Raw genomic sequence first — 18664 nt, forward strand, 5'->3', positions numbered from 1 at the left:
TGGCTCTGTCTCTATCAGGTCTGGGGGCTGCAGCATGACGCCGATGCTGTCAGAGACAGGGCAGGGAGAGCCCTCAGCAGACCCAGCTCCGCGTTCCTAGGCTGGGAGGCTGAGTCCCCCAGACACTCCCAAGTTTACACGGCTGTGGTGCCTCCGGACCAGGCACCTCCACGGGTCAGGCGCCCTCGGCCTTCTCCTCAGTCACTATTCTCACTGCAGCCCTTCCAGGTGGACGCTATTTCATCCTCATTTTGCGAGCGAGGAATGCAAACAGAGGCTCAGAGAGGTTGCGTGACTTGTGCCTGGTCACGGAGCTGGTAAACAGCAGAGTGAGGATCTGAACCCAGGCCACCTGCTTTCCAGGTCCACAGTCTTAACCGCTCGCCAGGGACTGCATGCGTGGGCCATCCTCAAACACCAGGTGCAGTTTGCAGACAAGGGCAGCCTCGGGGGCTGTTTTTGGCTCCCACTGCCCCTGGCAGGGCAGGGTTAAGGCCTCGCCCACACCTGCCACCCACACCCAGGGCAGACTCTGGCCAGGTGCCCGGCTTGTCTTTGCCACCCCACCCTGGCTGCACTTTGCTCTCCCAAGGGGCCCTGCCCTGCTGAGGCCCTGGCCTGGTCAGAGGGTGCCTGCTGAGTGACCCCAGGCTGGTCCTACCCCACTCCAGGCCGTAGTGTCCCCATCACGGCAGAAGGATCCTGTTAAAACACCGGGCAGACTGAGTCCCTCCTCTTCTCGGAAGCAACGCTGGCTCCGCCGGCTGGGGCCGAAAGAAGCCGAGCGCTCTCTGTGGCTTTCCTGATCCGTGTGATCTCTGATCTCATCCCTTCCCTTCCCCCAGCTCGCTGTTCCAGCCCCTCCGGCCTTCATGCTGCTCCTTCCACATGCCAGACACATTCCTGCCTCAGGCCTATGCACTTGTCCTTCCTCATCCTGGATCCTCACCTCCCCCAGGTCTCCCCTGGTCCAAGCACTATCTGGGGATTTCCTCTCCCTCCCGTGGAATGTCCCACATGTCACAGCAGCTATCCCTGCCTGACAGAGCCCCATCGCCCCTCACAAAACATCAGGACCGTGAAGGCAGGCGTTTTTGTCCTTATTGTTCACTGCTGTGTCCCCAGAACCTAGCAGGTACCCAAGAGTTGTTAAATCAGCCACGTGCCGAAAAAGGAAAACTCAGCTGACAATTCCTGGTTAGCCCGCGTCCCAGGCACTGTTCTAGGCACTGAGCTCCCATCTCCACAAAGAACCTTGCAATGACCTCACGAGAGGCGAAGACGCTTGTCCCAGGTCACACAGCAAGTAAGCAGAGGGTGAGCCCAAGTTCACCCAAGTTCTTAACCTCTTTAAAGACGAGGGAACAGCTGAGCTGAAATTGGAAAAAGCTGAGGTCTGAAGAAGTGTGTATCAGAGGTTTTTTAAAAAAAAAAAAGGTGGGAAGGATATAAATACATCTGCACACAGTGGTGACATACGCAGAGGCTGCTTCTCGGGAGACCGACCGTGGCAGGAGGGGAACTGGGACCAGGGGACGGAGGAAGTGGACACGTCGCAGTGTTCACTCTTTAGAACTGCTTGATTCTTCTTTTTTTTCCCCACCACGGGGTGGTATTACCTATGAAAAACTCATTCATTACTTAACTTTAAAAAAATAAGACTACAAACTACGCAAAAAATGCAACGGAAAATTCCACAGCCGGGAAGCTGGGGAGTGAGGTTCAAACGGGGTCCGCTTGATGCTAGGGGTCTCCTGGGGTCTCTCGCCCTCGATTTGACACGAGAGGAGAGCCTTAATCCTCAGCCAGCCCAGGACCCGCCCCTCCCCACAAGTCCCACATTCTGGAAAACTCCAGCGTGCAGTGGATGGGAGACCGTTCAAGTCAGCCCCTTGCTGTGTCGCTTTACCTCTCTGTGCCTTGGTTTGCAGCCCTGGGAACCACAACTCACCAGGTTTGTTTAAAGGATTCGAAGAGATAAGAAAAAGCCCTAAAGCTCAGGACCTGGAATTCGGCACAGGCTGCATACAAGGAAGCTGAGGGAGAGAGCTTCTCATCGCTGGAGGCAATTAAACACACTCACTCCGGTTTAGTTGGCTTTCCAGATTAGAGGCCCACTCTTCCCTTAGCCCCTCACGCTCACCCTAAGATTCACCCCCTAGCTTCCTTAAACCACAAAGCTTGTGATCCACACTCCCCCCGCCCCCACTCCATGCACACACCACCTTTCCAGACTACAGATCTCGGAAAGAACCCTGCACAGGGAACGAGATCTGGGGGCTGTGGGGCTCGTGGGGGCTCGCTCTGGGCCCTCCTCCCTGACCAGCCTCAGTTTCCCATTAAGCCGACAGGAGGTAAAAGTTCCCACCTGGGTTTCTTTCTGTGCATCTCCATTGTTATTTTAATTGTTCATATAGTGAAAGCATGCTGCCTGTATTTTTTTTTTTTAATCATTAAATGTTTTTTCTTTTTCTTTAATAGTATAATAATCTGGAGACAGCCCTGGGTTCCATCTAGGCTTGCCCGTTTCCAAAGTCTTTGGCCGTCATAGGCAATGTGTTTAATTTGTCCATTCCTCAGTTTTCCCATCTGTAAACTGGCGGGTGAGAGGACGCAGTCATAATAGTCTCAATCTCTTAGCACTGCCGTGAGGATTAAACTGAATCAGGCACCCAGTACAGTGCCTGGCATAAAGAAGACATTTGATCAAATGATCTTATTATTTTTAAAATAAAAATACTAATAATTACTGTTTTGGGAAGAGGAAAGAAATGGACTCGAATTCTTCAGAGTCCCTTCTGCCCTGAGAGCCTCACACTTATGCTCAGCTTCCCAGCCTTCTCAGAATCCCAGCTCAGAGTCCCGGACACAGCAGACGCTCAACAAATATTTGTCGGACTGGGAGAAAGAGAACTATTATCTTGTAATTTTCCATCTTAACATCCTCCCTTCCAACTGCCCCCAAGGCTGTCCCCAGCCAAACCAGCCCGGAGGCTCCCAGTCCCCTCCCCTCCTTCAACATTGCCTAGGAATTTCTGAGGGATCCTGCGCCAGACCTTTCTCTCTGAGCCTCAGTTTCCCCAGCTGGATACAGTGGTGTGTGTCAACCTGAATCCTAGCTGTCTTTGGAGAAGGGGCACAGCCCAGGAAGTGGGGTGTGGCCATTGGCAGGAAGACCCCTCAGAAGGTGGGAATAACCCTCTGGTGGGACAGGTCTCAGCTCAGCTTCTGCCCACCCCCCAGGAGGTGGGAGGTAGGGCCCCGCCATTAGTAGGGGGACTGTGGGAGGGCTGGGGCCTCGGGACGGGCTTGGGGTGGGGGGGCGGGAGGCTGGCCCAGGCATCGCTCCTGCCCTTTTACGGTCTCAGTGAGTGAGGCAGCACTAACTCGGACATCCGCCATCCGCCTTCCACGGTGCCTGGGACCGGAAACGCGGGGGGTGGCGGGGAGGCGAGGGGTGGGGCTGGGGGTAGTGGGAGAGGAGAGTCCTCCCCCCCTCAAAGGGTGAAGGAAGAGAGCCTGGCTCGCGAAAGCTGCCCCCTCTCCAGGGCAGGCCTTGAAGGGATGTTGCTATAACGGGAGAAATGGTAGGCAGGAAGTCTTGAGGGTATCTCTGGGTGCCCCCTTGTTCCAAATTTTCCAACCATCCCTTTCACGTGAGAAGGAGCAAATGCGGGAGGGGGGGGTTCTCTAATGGTCATAAAAAGGAATGCCACCCTGATGTCTGAGGGCAGAGGGGAACCTGGGGGCAGTGGGAGGATGTGGACACCAGGGGGTTAATCCTCAGCCCTCCCCAGAGGCCTCCCCCTTAAGCTGGGGGCTTGGGGGCAGGAAGTCCCTGAGAGAGTGGAGAGAGATAGTATTGTCAAGCTCAGGCCCCAAGGGAGAGATTATGGGGGGTCGGGGGAGGGAGAACGAGGGTATTGGGATCCAGTCCGCCCCCCCCCCCCCGGCCCGCACTGGCCCCGCCCTCAGGTGAGCCCAGGAGTTTTGAGTGAGGCCTAGATAAAACAAAATCCCTGGGTCCCCTGGGCCCCCCACCCCCAGGATTAAATTCCTGGGAAGAGAGCTGGAACTATCTGGAAAGCCTGGGTCCCAGGGGGAGAGGGCTATGACCTTGAAGCTTCCCAGCGCCCCCTCCTCCAACCCCACAGCTCTGACAGTGAGGGTGGCGAGAGAAGCGGGAGGCGCCGCGGTGGGGGAAGCAGCCGGCCCACAGGGCTCCCGGCCTGCCCCCCCCACACCAGCTGTCTCGACAGGTGAGTCAGGAAGACAAAGGCCCCCTTTCCCCAGCTGCCGCGCCCCCTCCCTCCTAAGGCCGCGCAGGTGGGGGAGAGGAGCCGCCCCCTGGCCTGGGGCCTGGGGCAAGGGAGCCGCCCTCCGCACCGAAGCTTGCTCGGTCCTAGGCACGGCCTGTTTTAAGCAGAATGTGGGTGCGGAGCAGCGGGGGAGGGGAGTCCCAACTAGACCTTCGAGGCTGCATCTGGGTCCGCACCAACCCCCTGCACAGGATGAGAGCCCCTCCAAATTTAGGGGGTTAAGTACCCTCGAAGTTAAAGAACGAGGTCCCACATGGGAAGACAACAGCGCCGCGGAAAGGGGGACCCCGCAAACCTAGGTCTACGTCTCAATCTCTCTTCCAGGTGCCAGGGACCCCCAAACGGCCCCCCAAGATCCCTCTCTAAGCCCGAGTTGAGATTTGGTGGAAGTCTGAATCCTACCTAAATCCTGACCTCCCTCCGGGGAGTATCTGCCAACTTGGAGGTCCTCTGAAGAAGACTTTTAAAAATTCATGAGTCCTCGGAGCGCCCCCAAATCTGAGGGGTCCCATAAAAACCTCACCGCCACCACCCTGAGGCTTGGGAGTCATGGGGAAGTGGTCCGTATTTGAAGCTCATCCAAAAGGGTTCGCCCTCAAATCCGAGGCTCCCAGTGCCCTGTCCCCAAATTCCAGCCCCGAGCGAGCTGGGGGGAGGGGGACAAAGGCGGGGCGGGGAGCCCGCGCCGGGCGGGGAAGGGTCTGGAGGCAGTTGGAGGCTCACCTCATGGCTGCTCAGCGGGTGGGCGGCGCACCCACAGAGTGGGTGCTCCCGGGGCGCCCCTGGCTCGAGGTTCAGGGGTTCGGGGTTGGCTCCAGGTTCTGCTCAGTCTCCCCCAGGGTCCCGCCCCATAGAGTCCGGCTTCCTGGGGAGAACGTGGATGGGGCCGGGGCGGGTCCTCGGGCGCCTCCTCCCTCTGGGGATTTGATCGGGGGGTCCCTGCGGCAGAAGGGGGGTGCGGCGACCCCTCCCCGGCGCACCCCCTCCGCCGGCGACGGCTACAATGTTACTCTTACTACTGTACTTCTCTTCGCTACATTTCGTTCCAAAATTCCACTCCCCGTACCCACAATGCCCTGCGCCTTAAAGGGGCCGCAGACAACTCAAGGCGGTTGGCTGGGTAGAGGGCGCTTAAAAGGGCAACGCGGAACCCTAGACCCACTATTTCCCTCTTTTCCTGCGTTATTGCAGGGAATGTACGGTGAGGGTCACCACCAAATTAAGGGAGAAGCTTTGTGGATGGGAAGGGATCCTTTCTAGATCCCTAGTTCTCTCCCACTATGGGAAATTCTTAGGGGGATCTCGATGGGGGGCACAATTTTTTCTCACCCTCCTTATCGACTTCTCCTTTTCTTTATATTCTGCTCAATTGGGATGGTAGCAAGGAAGACCCTCTGGTTAAGCACAGGTTGTCTCAAATTTTCTCCCTTAAATCCTCCCTTCGGACCTCCCAACGTGTCTCTTCTTTGCCAAGAGAGAGGGGTTACTAAGAGTGAACCCTCTCCCCCTCACGGGAGGGGGATGGGTGGGGAGGGCGCCACCCCTCTCACGGCCCCCCCCGCCCCGCTGGAGAAGGTGAGGAGGAAGTGGGCCGAGGGGGCGCGGCCGGCCGCTGACTCACAGCCGCAGGGGGTGGGTGTGCGGCGGTGGACCTGGGCGGGGATGGGACTCCGGGTTCCAGTGTGGATAAAGCCCTTGGCCCCCTCTCCACGCACGCCCCGCGGTGACTCAGTTTCGCCCGCGGAGGATGGCGGGATCATCCCGCAATTGGAAGGCTCGGAGCCGGGGAGACCCTCCCTAATGCCGGCTCCTGCAGGCCCCTTCCCCCACGCGCCCGCGGGCTTCTGGCTGAGCCAGGACACCCTCCGAGGCTTCCGCAGCGGGTCCTGCAGGCCCCGCCCCTCGTAGCGTCACGCCTGTGTCCCCGCCTCTCCCGTAGAGCGCCACCTGGCCTGGGTACGGTGCCCCATTCAGGGACAGGAACCTGGTAAATCATCAGTTTGACGTTTACAAATGGGTAAACTGAGGCCTAGAAGACAGGAATATATCTGGACTATAAGCCCTTTTGCCTGAACCCCCAGCACTCCAGGGCTCGGATGCAAGGTGTAAAAGCAACAATTCTTAGGGTCCAGCTGACTAGGTGAGGTGGACAACCTACCCAGCCCTTGTCCAAGCCGAATCCTGGATGCTGTCCTGACTTCATCTCGTCCTTCTAGTGTATGTTCTGACATTAATTCTTCTCCGCAGAACTGAGTAATCCTCTCCCCTTCCCCACCTCACCCTAGGAGCCCTTGAACCCTGATTCACATGGGTTATAATTGTTTCTCTGTGTGTCTCCCCAGGCTGTGAGTTCCTTGGAGACGGGAGTAGACTCGATCGATTTCTGTATTTCACTAACCCAGCCAGGCCTAGAACAGCAGCTCGACGCACATTTACCCAACTGAATGAGAACCCCAGTTTCTGTGTGACCTTGGGTAAGTCCTTTCTCCTCTCTGGGTCTTAGCGTTCCCATCTGTGAAATGAGAGGGGTGGTACTTCTGTGTGCCACCTGCACTGCAGTCAGCAAACTGTTTCTATGAAGGTCCAAATAGTAAATATCTTAGGCATATTAAACATAAGATCTCTTTCACATATATTTTTTTTACAACCCCTAAAAATATAAAAACCATTCTTAGCTCAAGTGCTGTGCAAAACAGGTAGCAAGACCCCCCCACACCAGAGAGCCCCTTGCATACATACACAAGGAGCCTGTCCAAGGACCTTTATGGCAGCAATGATGTGCGGGCAAGAAATTGGAAATAGCCTAAATGTCCATCGAGAGGAAGATGGATAGCAAAACAATTTCACAACACTTGTCTGAAGCGCTGAGCAGCAGCCAAAAAAGAATGTGTGTAAATGGCATAAAAGAAGCCCCTAACATATTATTTGGTGAAAAAAAAAATTGGCAAATGATACATAGGGTATGAAAAAAATCAAGGAAGCACCTCGGGTGTACATGCAGAGTAAAAGTTCTGGAAAAATCCACTCTGAATTCATTGCAGTGGTTACCAGTAGGACAGGGAATAGATTTGTGGGGAATGTGAAGGTCCTAGAGATCTTAAGTTGGATCTTGCCTCTTGGCTTTCGCTCTGGCTGTTCCTTCTGCTTTGAGACACTCTTCCTTGGGTTATTTGCGTGGCTGACTGCTTTTCTGTCAGGGCTCTGCTCAGTTGTCCCCTCCTCCTTAGAGATCTTCCCTGATCCCCTTGTCTAAAGCATCCATTCGCAGGTGGAAAACTGAGTGGCTGAGGGACAGGGGATGGAGAAAGACCTCATTTTATACCATTTTGTACCCTTTGAATTTTGAACCAAATGAACTTATTACCATTGAAAAAATAAATAATTTTAAAACCAAAGAAGGTTTTTTGTCATGTCCCTTGTTTTAGTTTCCTCGAGACACTTGTCAGTGTCTGATTTGACCTGACCTGATTTGTTCCCTTGTTTGCTGTCTCCCCATATACACTAAGAGGTGGGTCCCTAGAATAGGCAGGAATCTCAGTGAGTCCCCCTTAATGGCCGTGAGCAGGCGCCCAATACATATTTGCCAAGCGACTGGGCAAATAATGCTTGCGTGTTGTTTTTTTTTCCCTACAAGAAAAATGTATTTTGAATCATGTAATTAATATTTAATAATAAAACCTCTCCCCTACCTCCCCCTAAAACAGATGGAAAATGGAAAGGGAAGAAAGGTTATTGAACTGGTTGATCTCTCAGGGTCCATTCAGCTCTAAATATGTCACAAACATTTGGTGTTGGGTTTCCCCGCTCCCCTTCTAAATAGCGGGTGGCATTTCCCCTCTCATAAGACTTTCTGTGAGAGGGAAGTAACAGAAGAGGAAATAAGCATTCTGGGGTTCCTCCATCAGCTTGTCTTCCTTCCGCTGGTCTGCATAGCTGGGGAAGGAGAGTTTTTTAATTCCGTTGAGGCTCCAGCTGGGCAAAGGGTCCCCAAAGGACAACAGCTGTCAGGCCTCCAAGTCCAAAGCAGAGCCTGAATGGGTGCCAGTGGCCTTCCCAGGGCCGTTCTGCCCCTTCTGGAACACAAAATGTAAGAGACGGTGAGTAGGCACCCCTTTTGCCTCTCAGTATCTACTCCCCTATATTCTGGGAGCACCACTCCTGTTTTCCTTTGAGGGACCACCCTACCCCATCTCTGAATCCATCAGGTTTCAGTGCAGTGAAGCCCAACCTTAAGCGCTAGGAATGGACATGTGACCTTAGCCTGGCCAATCAGAGGCACAGTGACTTGGTCAGACATGTGACCCAGTGTGGCAACTATTGGGGAACTGGTGCCTTCTCTCCACTGAGGATGTTAGGCTCGGGGGTTGTGAGTCTGGAGCTGCAACTCTCTGCTACCTCACTCTGAGACCCTGCCTGGGAACGAAGCCAATTTAGGGGAAATAAAACCAAGAAATGGTTCCCGATGACGGCATCTGACAACTAGATGCAATCATGCCTTAAGTCCCTGAACTCTTCAATTACATGGCCCAGTAAGTTCCGTTTTGCTTTCCCGGGTTAAATTGGGTTTCTGTCACTCACGACTCAAACAATCCTGATGAATGCCTCCTTCAACTGCTGAGAGCTATCAACAGTCCCGTTCCTCCAAGCGAGGACAACCAAACTCTTTTCTGCTACGCAAAGGCCTTTGGGTTTTGTCCCCAGCTTCCTGCCTCCCGTTTTCTCCCTGAGACCCACCCTAAGAGCCTTCATTTCTATGGCCCCACCCACCACCTCGACATTTCCAAATTCTCCTAGACATTCTAGGCCCAGTTCACAACCTCTCCCTAAGACCCAGGCCATCCTCAGAGATGACCTAGTCTCTGCAGTGCATCCAGGCCTGGGGATTGGTCAGCAACATTCCTTAAATTTTTCCGCCTCATTCCTGGATGGAGGGGGTGGTGCTTGGAATGACAGGGCTTTACAGAACATTTCTGAGGGAACATTTCTTGGGGTGGAAGCACAGACTCCCCTGCTGCTACTTCCCTGGTCATCATGCCTAGCACAAGGCCTCAGGCCAGGTGCGAGAATTTATCAATACATCAGGCAAGATTCACGTCCCCTCTGGCCTCAATTTCCCCATCACTAAAGAAGTTGGTGTGGGGGGGGCGGGGCTGTGGAGGGAGCTGGATTACATGTTTCTAAGAGAAACATTCAAGAACATAGGATCCTTACCTCCCAGCGCTCCCCTGAAGCCTGGCAGAGTTGAGAATAAGCGTCAGCGATGACAGCGGCCCTGAAAAGCAGGAGGCCTTCAAGAGGGGGCCCTGCTGCTGCCAGCCCTCTCCCCATTCTACCCTATCCAACTCTGACTCACTTGCAGTAGAGCCCGCCCCCAGGAGGTAAATCTGGGATGTCTTCTGAAGCCAGAGCCCTGAAAACCGTGTTCAGGCTGGGGGGCTCCTGGGCGGAGGAGCACAGCTCTGAGAAGGAGGCAAATGTTATAGGGTGTCCCTGCTTGCCACCCCCCTTCCCGCTGAGCTCCTAGTGCTGGCCCACCAGCGACCCTGCGGCCCAGGGCTGCATCCAGCGCTCGCTCCTTCCTGATCGCCTTCTCACAAGGCGTGGGGGCCCCCGGGAAGCAAACCAGGATGCAGGTCATGTTGTCCAGGCTGCCCTAGAGAGGGTGGAAGAAACGGCCTGGTGAGACACGGCTGAACGCCCTAGCTCGGGACTCCCCAACGATCTCCGTGTTCTGTTCCCCGCTCCCCAATCAGGTTCTGTAGGTCTCTCAAGTCCCGCCCATCTGCCAGTCTAAACTTAGCCCTCTCACTATGTCCCCCCAACTGGTCTAACCCTGCCCTATCAAGGAGAACGACCCTCTTCGCCAAAGCTTCTCCCACTCTGTTTAGGGGCTCCTCATTCTGGTACTAATCATACCCCAGGACCCACTCCTTTGTCTCAGGTACGTCCCATCCCAAAAGACCACGCCCTTTCTTTTAAATCCTTCTCACTTAATCTAACGCCTCAGGTGCCACTTTCCCATTTTGCCTCACGGCATCCCTCAGGCTCCGCCCTGTCCATATCTTGGTCCCTCCCCAGTCCAGCAGGCCATGCTCTTTGGTGCAGTCCCACTCACTCCTTCTCGTTTTATTCTAGCCTCTTCATTAAAGCCCCTCCACCCTAAATCCCCTCCGTGATCACAAGCCCCGCCCCCAGGACCTTGCACAGACACGTGTCCAACAGCTGAGCGCAGACTAGCTCTGGGGCCAGGCCCAAGGAGAGGCGCGATGCCACCAGTCCCGCGAGGGCAGCGCCAGACATCGCGTCCCACACGCCGTCGGAGGCCAGGAGCATGAACTCGTCTTCCGCCCGCCGTTCCAGGGCGGTCACTTCTGGCTCCGCGGAAACGAGCTGCTGCTCAGGGGGCCTTCCAGGAGCCTCTTTGTAGGCAAAGTCTCCCAGTGCTCGCGACACTGCCAGAGAACCCTCGAGGCGCCGGCGGCTGATGGTACCGCCCGCGTCATGGATGCGCTCGCGTTCCCGGGGCCGGAGGGGCCGATGGTCCTCGGTGCTGAAGGCCACAGCTCCCGCGCGGCTCAGCACCGCGCGGGAGTCGCCGCAGTGCGCCAGGTACAGAAAGCGCGGAGAGAGGAGCAATGCCACGGCCGTGGAACCGCCCGGCTCGCCGCGGGGCCAGAGCGATCGCAAACGTGCGTCTGCTCTCAGGAAGGCACGGCGTAGCGCCCCACACACGCCCTCGGGCTCGCCAGGCGCGGGGCCCAACTCCTCCAGCACATGGCCCAGCAGGTGGCGCGCTCCGAAGAGGGCGGCTCGCGCCCCGCCGTGGCCGTCGAGGACAGCAAAGAAAGCCCAGCCCGGAGGCAGCCCGGGTAACGCGAGCCAAGCGCAGTGCGCGTCCTCCATGTGCGTGCGCCAGCCCTGCGCTGCGCTCGCCCCGAAGCGCAGGCCCGAAGATGCCGCCGCACCCCCGTGCGGCCGCTGGGCGCAACGCGGCGCGTTCAGGAGGGACCGAGGCCCTTCGAGAGCCCTGCACCCCTCCTCCTCCTCGTCTTCCTTCTCCTCCTTCACTTCCTCTTCCTTGCGAGCTGGCCAGAGGAGACGCTCCAGCAGGCAGGCAAAGGCCGCCATCCTTCTGCCCTGGGATCAGGAAGGCTCCACCCTCTGCACCTGCCCCCTTCCACTGTATTAATCCCCTCCACTGTGAGATTTTAAACCACTGAAATCTCTTTCCTATGCCCTTGACCTGCACTCAAGTCCAGTCACTAGAAGAGATTGATCCTAGGTCTTTTCTCTCCAGCACCTTCAAAGGGAGCCTTCGGCTCAGGGTCAGGGAAAAATAGTAGTGGCAAGCTAGCATTCATCACGTGCTACGCACTATTTTACATCATCATCTCTGATTGATCGAAGAGGAAACTGAGTCACGGAACAAGCAAGAACACGAACTCTATAATCTATGTTCTCAACACTACACTCTTGGCTTCGGGACCCCAGCCCTGCTCCGTCTAAGCTCCGCCCATTTCAGTGGTCTCGTCCCTGTTTTCGAAATCTTTAAATTCTTTGTTTGTCTTTTTTGGTTCAACTCCTCCCCTTCTGGGTCTCGCCCTCCCAAACCCTTCTTCCGGTACTTCTTTTCCAGGTCCTATCCAGCCATCCGCCCATGCAAGTCCGCAGCCTCAAACTCTTATAATATTCGAAGTCTGGCCCCGTCTCTGGCTCCGCATCTTAACTACAGGCCCAGCCCCCACAATCTGGCTAGCCAAGCGAGCCTCCTCTCCCCAGGTTACGTCCACTTTCTGGGCCGCGACTCCTCCCCTGCCTCCTCTCTCCAGTTCCCTCTGGGCCACGCCTCTAGCTCCTCTGTCTCTGACTGGCCGCGACCAACTACCTGACGCGAAATTCTAAATTCACTTAAGCCCCACCCACGTCTGAGCTTCTCCCCTTGTCTCAAAACTTTCTGGGTAGTTTCTCCCCGCCCCCTTTCCCACGCCCTCTGAGGATCTAGGCTCAGATCCTACCTCAGAGCAGTAGAATCTTTATAACCTCTCCTCAAAGCCGCCCCTAGCTCCGCCCCAACCCACTATGAGATCCACGCCCCAATCCTCTCCACTTGGGCTCCTTCACCGTTTTCTCCCCGAGGCCCTCGCCCTACCCTAGGCTCTGTCCCACTTCCCCTACAGGCCCCGCGCTCTCCCATCGAGACCCCTCTCTTCAGACGGCCTTCCTTGCCTTCCCCGCCCCACAGCTTTTCCTCTTAGCTCCGCCTCTCTAGTAGAAAAGCCACGCCCCTCATCTCGGGGCCCAACGGTGTTTTCCCGCCCCCTGCCCTCCCTAAGGTTCCGCTCCGCCTGTCCTCTGGCCCCGCCCCAGCCCCGCGCTGCAGTGCCTTCCCTCCCGCGGCCCCGCCCGCCCCCGCGGAGCCGAGCAGAGGGCGGCGGCAGTGGCGGCTGCTAGAACGGCCCGGGAGGAGGAGGAGGAGGAGGAGAGGATGGCGGCGGCGTCCTGGGCGAGGCGGAGATGAGAGCCTGCGGCCCCAGGCCCAGGGCGGCGTGGCCGGAGTGGGCGGGGGTCCCGATGCAGGCCCGAGGGGGGCCATGGGGCAGGTCCTGCCGGTCTTCGCCCACTGCAGTGAGTAGGGGGAGCCTCGCGCATGGTGTGGGGCCCAGAGGCCCGGGTGGACTCCTCCTGGGTATCCTCTCTGCGCCTGGCCGCGGGAGAGCCGGGATGGGGGAGGAGGCGAAGGAGACAAAGGAAGCTCTCCCCTCCCCCCGCGTTCTAGCGGCGATGGGGGCCACCTGACCCGGAGGACCTGAGAAAGGGCAGAGTTGGGGGGCTGAGATAGCTGGCGTGGGGGTGCGCGGGGCTCTGGCGTGTGCGGCGCGGCCCCGCCCGGAGATGAGGACCCTAGCCGGGAGCTGTCCCCTCTCCTTGGTGCTGGCCGCAGCCGGCGGGCTGGGCAGTTGAATGGAGGGGTAGAGCCAGGATGGAGAACAGGGGTCTGATACCCCCATCACTTATCTTCGCATCCCACCTCCATTTTTCTGCCCTGACTCACGGGCAGCCCGGACCTCGCCCAAATCGTCCAACCTCCTGTCCCTGGGGAATAGTCATCCCTGGGTTGGGGCCAGGACTCCTGGATCCTTAGAGGGTTTTTACCACTGATCAGTAGTAACCCTGGAGGAGACCCACTCTGTTTCCCGGCTTCCGATACCACAGGTGAGGAAACGAGGTGGGGGCGAGGGGCGTCCGATTTCAATTTCCAAATGGCATTGAGCGTCTCCTGTAGGCAAAGTCCCAAGCTAGCTCTGAGGGGCCGGATTCCACAGATGAGAACGCCTTGCCTGATCCTCCCGATCTCTGAGCCCAGGACTCCAACAGAATGCCTAACATTCTCTGTCCCGCACCCCTGAGGTTCTGACAGCTGGGGATTTCAACACTCTCAGATCTAGCCACGTGCATGTCTGGGGAGTCCAGATGCCAAAATTCTAAGAATCTGTTATTTCAACATTTTAGAGTATCATCCCAATATTCTAAGATCTTGTCCTTACCTTGGCTTACAAAGGATGACCCTACATGATCTCCCCCCTACACACACACACCCCTTAACTTTTTCCTCATCTCTCACCTCTCTCCTCTGTCACTCTGCTCCAGTCACACCTTTACACCTCTCTGTCCCTCACATGTGCCAAACAGTGCCTGCCTCGGGGCCTTTGCACTGAGCCTTTCCGTCTGCCTGGAAGACTCTTCCCTGGATATCTGCATGAATTCTTCACTTTATTTAGGTCTCTGCTCAAATGTCATCTTACCGGAGAAGTCTTTCTGACAACCCTGTCTGAAACAGCACCCTCTCACCTGCTTTATTTTTCTCAACACACTGAGCACCCAACATCATATATTTAATTGTTTGTCTGTCTTCCCCATAGAGTGCAAGCTCTGCGAGGGCAGGGATTTTGTCTGTTTTGTTCACAGTTGTATCCTAAGGGTCTAAAACAGTGCCTGGTACATAGGCTGGATAAATGGTTGTTGAAAGAATGAATGAATTGAAACCTCCTAAAATTCCTAATTTGAAGATTCTAAGGTTAAGGTTCCTGGATTTGAACTTCCAAGACTGAGCAGTGATATTCCGAGTCCTTAATTCCGACCATCCGAGTTTCCAGGACTGGCACACTTCAGTGATCTGGACAGTCTAAGCTTCTAAGAATCTTCGATTTTTCCCTCTCATAGAAGAAGCTCCGTCTACAGCCTCCTCTACCCCTGACTCCACGGAAGGTAAGCGCGGGAGGAGGATGTGAGTGGGACCTGAAGGGGACTCACAGCTGGGTAGGACGGTTGAGGTGAGTGGGTCAGGTTCCTGCTTGGAGGAGCTCACGCTCTCCTTCACTCACTGCAGGAGGGAACGACGACTCAGATTTTCGGGAGCTGCACACAGCCCGAGAATTCTCCGAGGACGACGAAGAAGAGACCACGTCGCAGGATTGGGGCACCCCGCGGGAGCTGACCTTCTCTTACATCGCCTTTGACGGCGCGGGGGGCGCTGGGGCGCGCCGGGATTCAGCTGCCCGCCGGCCCCGGCCCCAGGGCCGCTCAGTCTCCGAGCCGCGAGACCCACCTCTTCAGCCTGGCCTGGGCGACAGCTTGGAGAGCATCCCCAGCCTGAGTCAGTCCCCAGAGCCCGGCCGTCGCGGTGACCCCGACACCGCCCCTCTGGCTGGGCGCCCCCTAGATGACCTGGGGTTCCAGCTGGAGCAGCTGGGCTGGGCAGCTCGAGAAGCCAGGTACGAGGAGGACTCTGCTACCAGCAGCTCCACCCCGCTGGAAGACGAAGAAGAGGCTGGAGAGGCTGGGAAAGGTGAGATGTCTGAGGTGCTGGGACCAAAGCCACAAGGGGTGGGTGGTCTCTTCTCAAGGCATCTCCAAGGTGAAAGCTCAAGACCTTCTCTCTCTAATGTGCCAGAACTGGACCTACAACTCGGACTCGCTCAGTCCTCGCCGCCCGAAGTCTTGACTCCACAGCCCAGTCCTGGTTCTGGGACTCCCCAGGCCTATCACCAGTCCCCACCCAGATCCCGGGATTCGAACTCTTCTCCTGATGAGCCCTCACTGGAGGACAAAGAGGAAGAGCCGTGGGGACAACTGGAGCGGGAGCCAATCACCGGGCAGTGCCTCGATAGCACGGACCAATCAGAATTCACATTGGAACCACACCTTCTAGGTAAACTGCTGGAGCGAAGGTCTCGTTTAGACCACAGCGAGGGTGGGAGGATTGCAATGTAAAGAGACCAACCTCGCCAAGGAATAGAGGAGAGTGGAGAGGGGAGAAGATGTTGGGATTGGCTAGACATTATAAACCCCGCCCTTAAAAAAATGTCCCGTTATTATAGACTGCCATTGGCTCTTTTCATGTAGTTCTCCTTCCCATTTGAGAAGTTAGCCCTCCGTGTGAGCATTACGATTGGCTGATTGCTTTAAAAAATTAATCCCTCTTTTGGAGTGCTCCCCCTAGAGGCTAATTTTGAACAGGCCAAATCCCTGAGAAAATAAGGCTCTCCTCTGGATGTAGTCATGGGACATTTACAAGTAAACTGTGTGCCTTTTAAAAATTCTCTTTTCCTGACCACATCCATTAGCCAGTTGCAAATAGACCCCGCCTTACTTTAAAAGGTGCTCAGCCTCCGGGAACGGCCAAGTGTTCGTTATAGACTGTTTACAAGAGATCCACCCCTTTAGCTGTTTACAAGAGATCCACCCCTTTGGGGGATGGTCCGCACCTCTATGGAGAGCAATTGGCCCGGCCAGAGGGGGCCCCGCCCCCTACTCCCTCCCTCCGGGTTCCACTGAAGTGGGCGAAATCCCCGAGAAGCAGCGGTGTCCGCAGCCTCTCACTCGGATCAGAGATGGGGAGTAAAGGTGGGCTTGCGGGGCGGGCTGAGACGGGAGCTGGGGGATGGCGGACGGGGATCCAGATTCGCTATTTCCCTCAAATCTGGGGAGAGGTTTCCTATTGGTCCCAGATTCCCCAGAGCTGCAGGCTGGGTCTGGGGGGCTTTGGGGGTGTCCAAGGAAGGCATAAAGAGAGCGTGGGGCGCCCTCTCCCCCAAGATGGGCCTTTGGGGCCTAAGAGCAGGGAGGCCCCCTCCCCCATCCTCAGGCCCAGGCGGCGCTGTCACTCAGGAGCTGGACATGCCAGCGCAGCTGCAGGCGAGGCCCCCTCCCCCCAGCATGCCTAAACTTAGCCCCCGTCTCAGGCGACCTGGCCCCTCCTCCACTCACTGGCACAGGGCCTCGGGGAGCCCGCAGGGGAGGGCCCTGCGCGTTGGGGTACGGGGAGGCCTGCTCTAGTTAGAGGTAAATGGGAGACTGTGGATAGGGAGGAGACAGAAGTGAGGGGAGTAAGTAAGACTCTGAAGGGGACTGATCTGCGTGGGTCAGTTTGAGTGAAGTGAGGGCCAGAGGATGGAGAGGGTCTGGAAAGAAATGGAAGGGTCCTGGGCTCCTGGTTCAAATGGGAGCGGATTATTGGGAGGGCTCTTGAGGTTTAGATGAATGAGTCGAAACGTTGGAGTCGAAAGGTCACTGGTCAGGGCTCAGGCTGGGCTTGGGAGGTGAGTTTAGGGTCTCGGAAAGAGATCAGAAATTTGAATTAGAGCTTAGGAAGGAGGATGGTGTTATCAATACATTTAGGACTGAGAAAAATGTGTTGGTAGAGGTATCAAGGAGATATTACTTTACACCTGTCGGGTTGGCCAAAAATAAAAGGAACAGTAACACCCATCGCTGGGCAGGACGTTGGGGAAAGATCACTCGCACTTTGTTCTCGTTACAGTCTTGCTAGTAAGCAATCTGAGAATATTTGTGACATTCAAAAATACGTAACTAGTCCACCCATCCATCCCACCCCTGGGATTCTATCTCAGAAATAGAACCTCCGGGAGGTAAGAATATCTGTAGTAGGCTGGTGCTTGCAACGCTGCTGGGGAGTAGGAAGCTAAGTGAATGGCCCAGTAATAGATACATGGTTGAATAAACTGAATGACAGTGCAGCCACACTCCAAAATATCGTGGCGTCCTCAAAAAGAATGAATTAAGGGCTATTCTAGTTGACTAGCGTGGAATTCTATGAATGCAAGTAGAGCGAGATATGCATAATGCAAGAAAGTGGATATATGATTCCATTTCCCATAAATAATGACCAAAAATTGTGACCACACAGAATCTATGGGAAAGAGTAAGATTAAAGGAACTTGCCAGATGCTTAACATGGGTTTTCCAGAAGGAGAAGAGGGGAGGCAGACATGCCATAAAAGAAGACCCTAAAAATTAGGAAATCAGGTTAAGGCTGAGAGATATGTCAAGCGGTCATGGTTCAACCCTGAGACAGGATATGGGAGATCGAGAGGTCAGCCAGGCCAGGTCCAAACCCCAGCCTGACTGCCCGCCTCCTTCACAGTGGCAGACCTGCTGTACTGGAAGGACACAAGGACATCAGGAGTGGTCTTCACAGGCCTCATGGTCTCTCTGCTGTGCCTCCTGCACTTTAGCATCGTGTCTGTGGCGGCCCACGTGGCTCTGCTGCTGCTCTGTGGCACCATCTCTCTCAGGGTTTACCGAAAAGTGCTGCATGCTGTGCACCGGGGGGACAGCATCAACCCCTTTCAGTGAGAACCCCAGCCCCTAACCTGACTCTGTCCAGACCCCAGTGCTGGCCCCAAGTCCTGACCTCGGCCCTGTCCCCATTCTGTGACTCTTTCTGATTCCAACCCGACCCCCACCTCTGACTTTAATCCATGCTCTGACCCTTCACTTCCAGCCCTCACCTTCGATCTTAACTTCTTAGCCTTAATCCTTGATCCCATCTCCTGACCCTGACCTTGACCTTAGCCCTCTACAAGTGGCCTCCTCCCTCATCCCAGCCATACCCCTCAGCCTGGTCCCCATCCACCCAGAGTCACCTTACACGCTTTTGTCCTCTCAGGGTTTACCTGGACGTGGACCTGACCCTGACTCGGGAGCAGACAGAACGTTTGTCCCAGCAGATCGCCTCCCAAGTGGTATCTGCAGCCACCCAGCTGCGACATTTCTTCCTGGTAGAAGATCTCGTGGACTCCCTTAAGGTGCTCCAAACCCCCATTCCCTCCTGGGTTCCCGACATCCACCTTTCTGCCCCCGGGGGGGTAGGAGGGCCATTTCTGGGTAAGTTCACAGCCGGGAGAGTGCCCTGTAGGCTCTGCTGACCTTGACCCTCACCCCCAGCTGGCCCTTCTCTTCTACATCTTGACCTTCGTGGGTGCCGTCTTCAATGGTTTGACTCTTCTCATTCTGGGTGAGCTGGGAAGGCTGTGGGGGGCTGG

General features: G+C 55.9%; 3 protein-coding genes and 1 long non-coding RNA gene across 13 annotated transcripts in view; 2 read left to right on the forward strand and 2 right to left on the reverse strand.

Annotated features, from left to right (window-relative positions):
- The window catches only part of VASP (vasodilator stimulated phosphoprotein), a 13637-nt gene extending 8222 nt beyond the window's left edge, over positions 1-5415 (reverse strand). The window contains exon 1 of one of the 6 annotated variants that reach the window (XM_011367943.2): positions 5043-5415. In XM_011367943.2, the coding sequence (XP_011366245.1) occupies positions 5043-5047 (5 nt within the window). In that variant the 5' untranslated portion in view covers positions 5048-5415. Of the gene's footprint in view, positions 1-661; positions 1217-4721; positions 4938-5042 lie in introns of those variants that run through there. The other 5 variants (XM_023535355.1, XM_023535353.1, XM_023535354.1 and 2 more) reach the window with 5 other exon arrangements.
- Positions 3431-7717, forward strand: LOC111744632. 2 transcript variants are annotated; one of them, XR_002782249.1, is made up of 2 exons: positions 3431-3587; positions 6662-7717. It is a non-coding gene; the product is annotated as an uncharacterized LOC111744632 (long non-coding RNA). The 2 variants fall into 2 exon arrangements; XR_002782250.1 differs by lacking the exon at positions 3431-3587 and adding an exon at positions 3814-4259.
- Positions 7718-7962: 245 nt separating this feature from the next.
- On the reverse strand, positions 7963-12631 carry PPM1N (protein phosphatase, Mg2+/Mn2+ dependent 1N (putative)). The gene is made up of 5 exons (XM_011367948.2): positions 10518-12631; positions 9855-9972; positions 9673-9778; positions 9531-9591; positions 7963-8392 (listed from the first exon to the last, which is right to left on the reverse strand). The coding sequence occupies exons 1-5, from the start codon at positions 11445-11447 to the stop codon at positions 8324-8326; spliced, it is 1284 nt and encodes a 427-aa protein (XP_011366250.1). The 5' UTR covers positions 11448-12631; the 3' UTR covers positions 7963-8323.
- Positions 12632-12694: 63 nt separating this feature from the next.
- The window catches only part of RTN2 (reticulon 2), a 10191-nt gene continuing 4221 nt past the window's right edge, over positions 12695-18664 (forward strand). The window contains exons 1-8 of one of the 4 annotated variants that reach the window (XM_023535351.1): positions 12756-12944; positions 14541-14585; positions 14707-15165; positions 15271-15547; positions 16030-16223; positions 17764-17971; positions 18289-18427; positions 18567-18636. In XM_023535351.1, coding sequence (XP_023391119.1) covers positions 12911-12944; positions 14541-14585; positions 14707-15165; positions 15271-15547; positions 16030-16223; positions 17764-17971; positions 18289-18427; positions 18567-18636 — 1426 coding nt within the window. In that variant the 5' untranslated portion in view covers positions 12756-12910. Of the gene's footprint in view, positions 12945-14540; positions 14586-14706; positions 15166-15270; positions 15548-16029; positions 16224-17763; positions 17972-18288; positions 18428-18566; positions 18637-18664 lie in introns of all 4 variants that reach the window. The other 3 variants (XM_011367949.2, XM_023535350.1, XM_023535349.1) reach the window with 3 other exon arrangements.

This window comes from Pteropus vampyrus, unplaced genomic scaffold (assembly GCF_000151845.1).
Source record: "Pteropus vampyrus isolate Shadow unplaced genomic scaffold, Pvam_2.0 Scaffold138, whole genome shotgun sequence".
Taxonomy (NCBI): domain Eukaryota; kingdom Metazoa; phylum Chordata; class Mammalia; order Chiroptera; family Pteropodidae; genus Pteropus; species Pteropus vampyrus.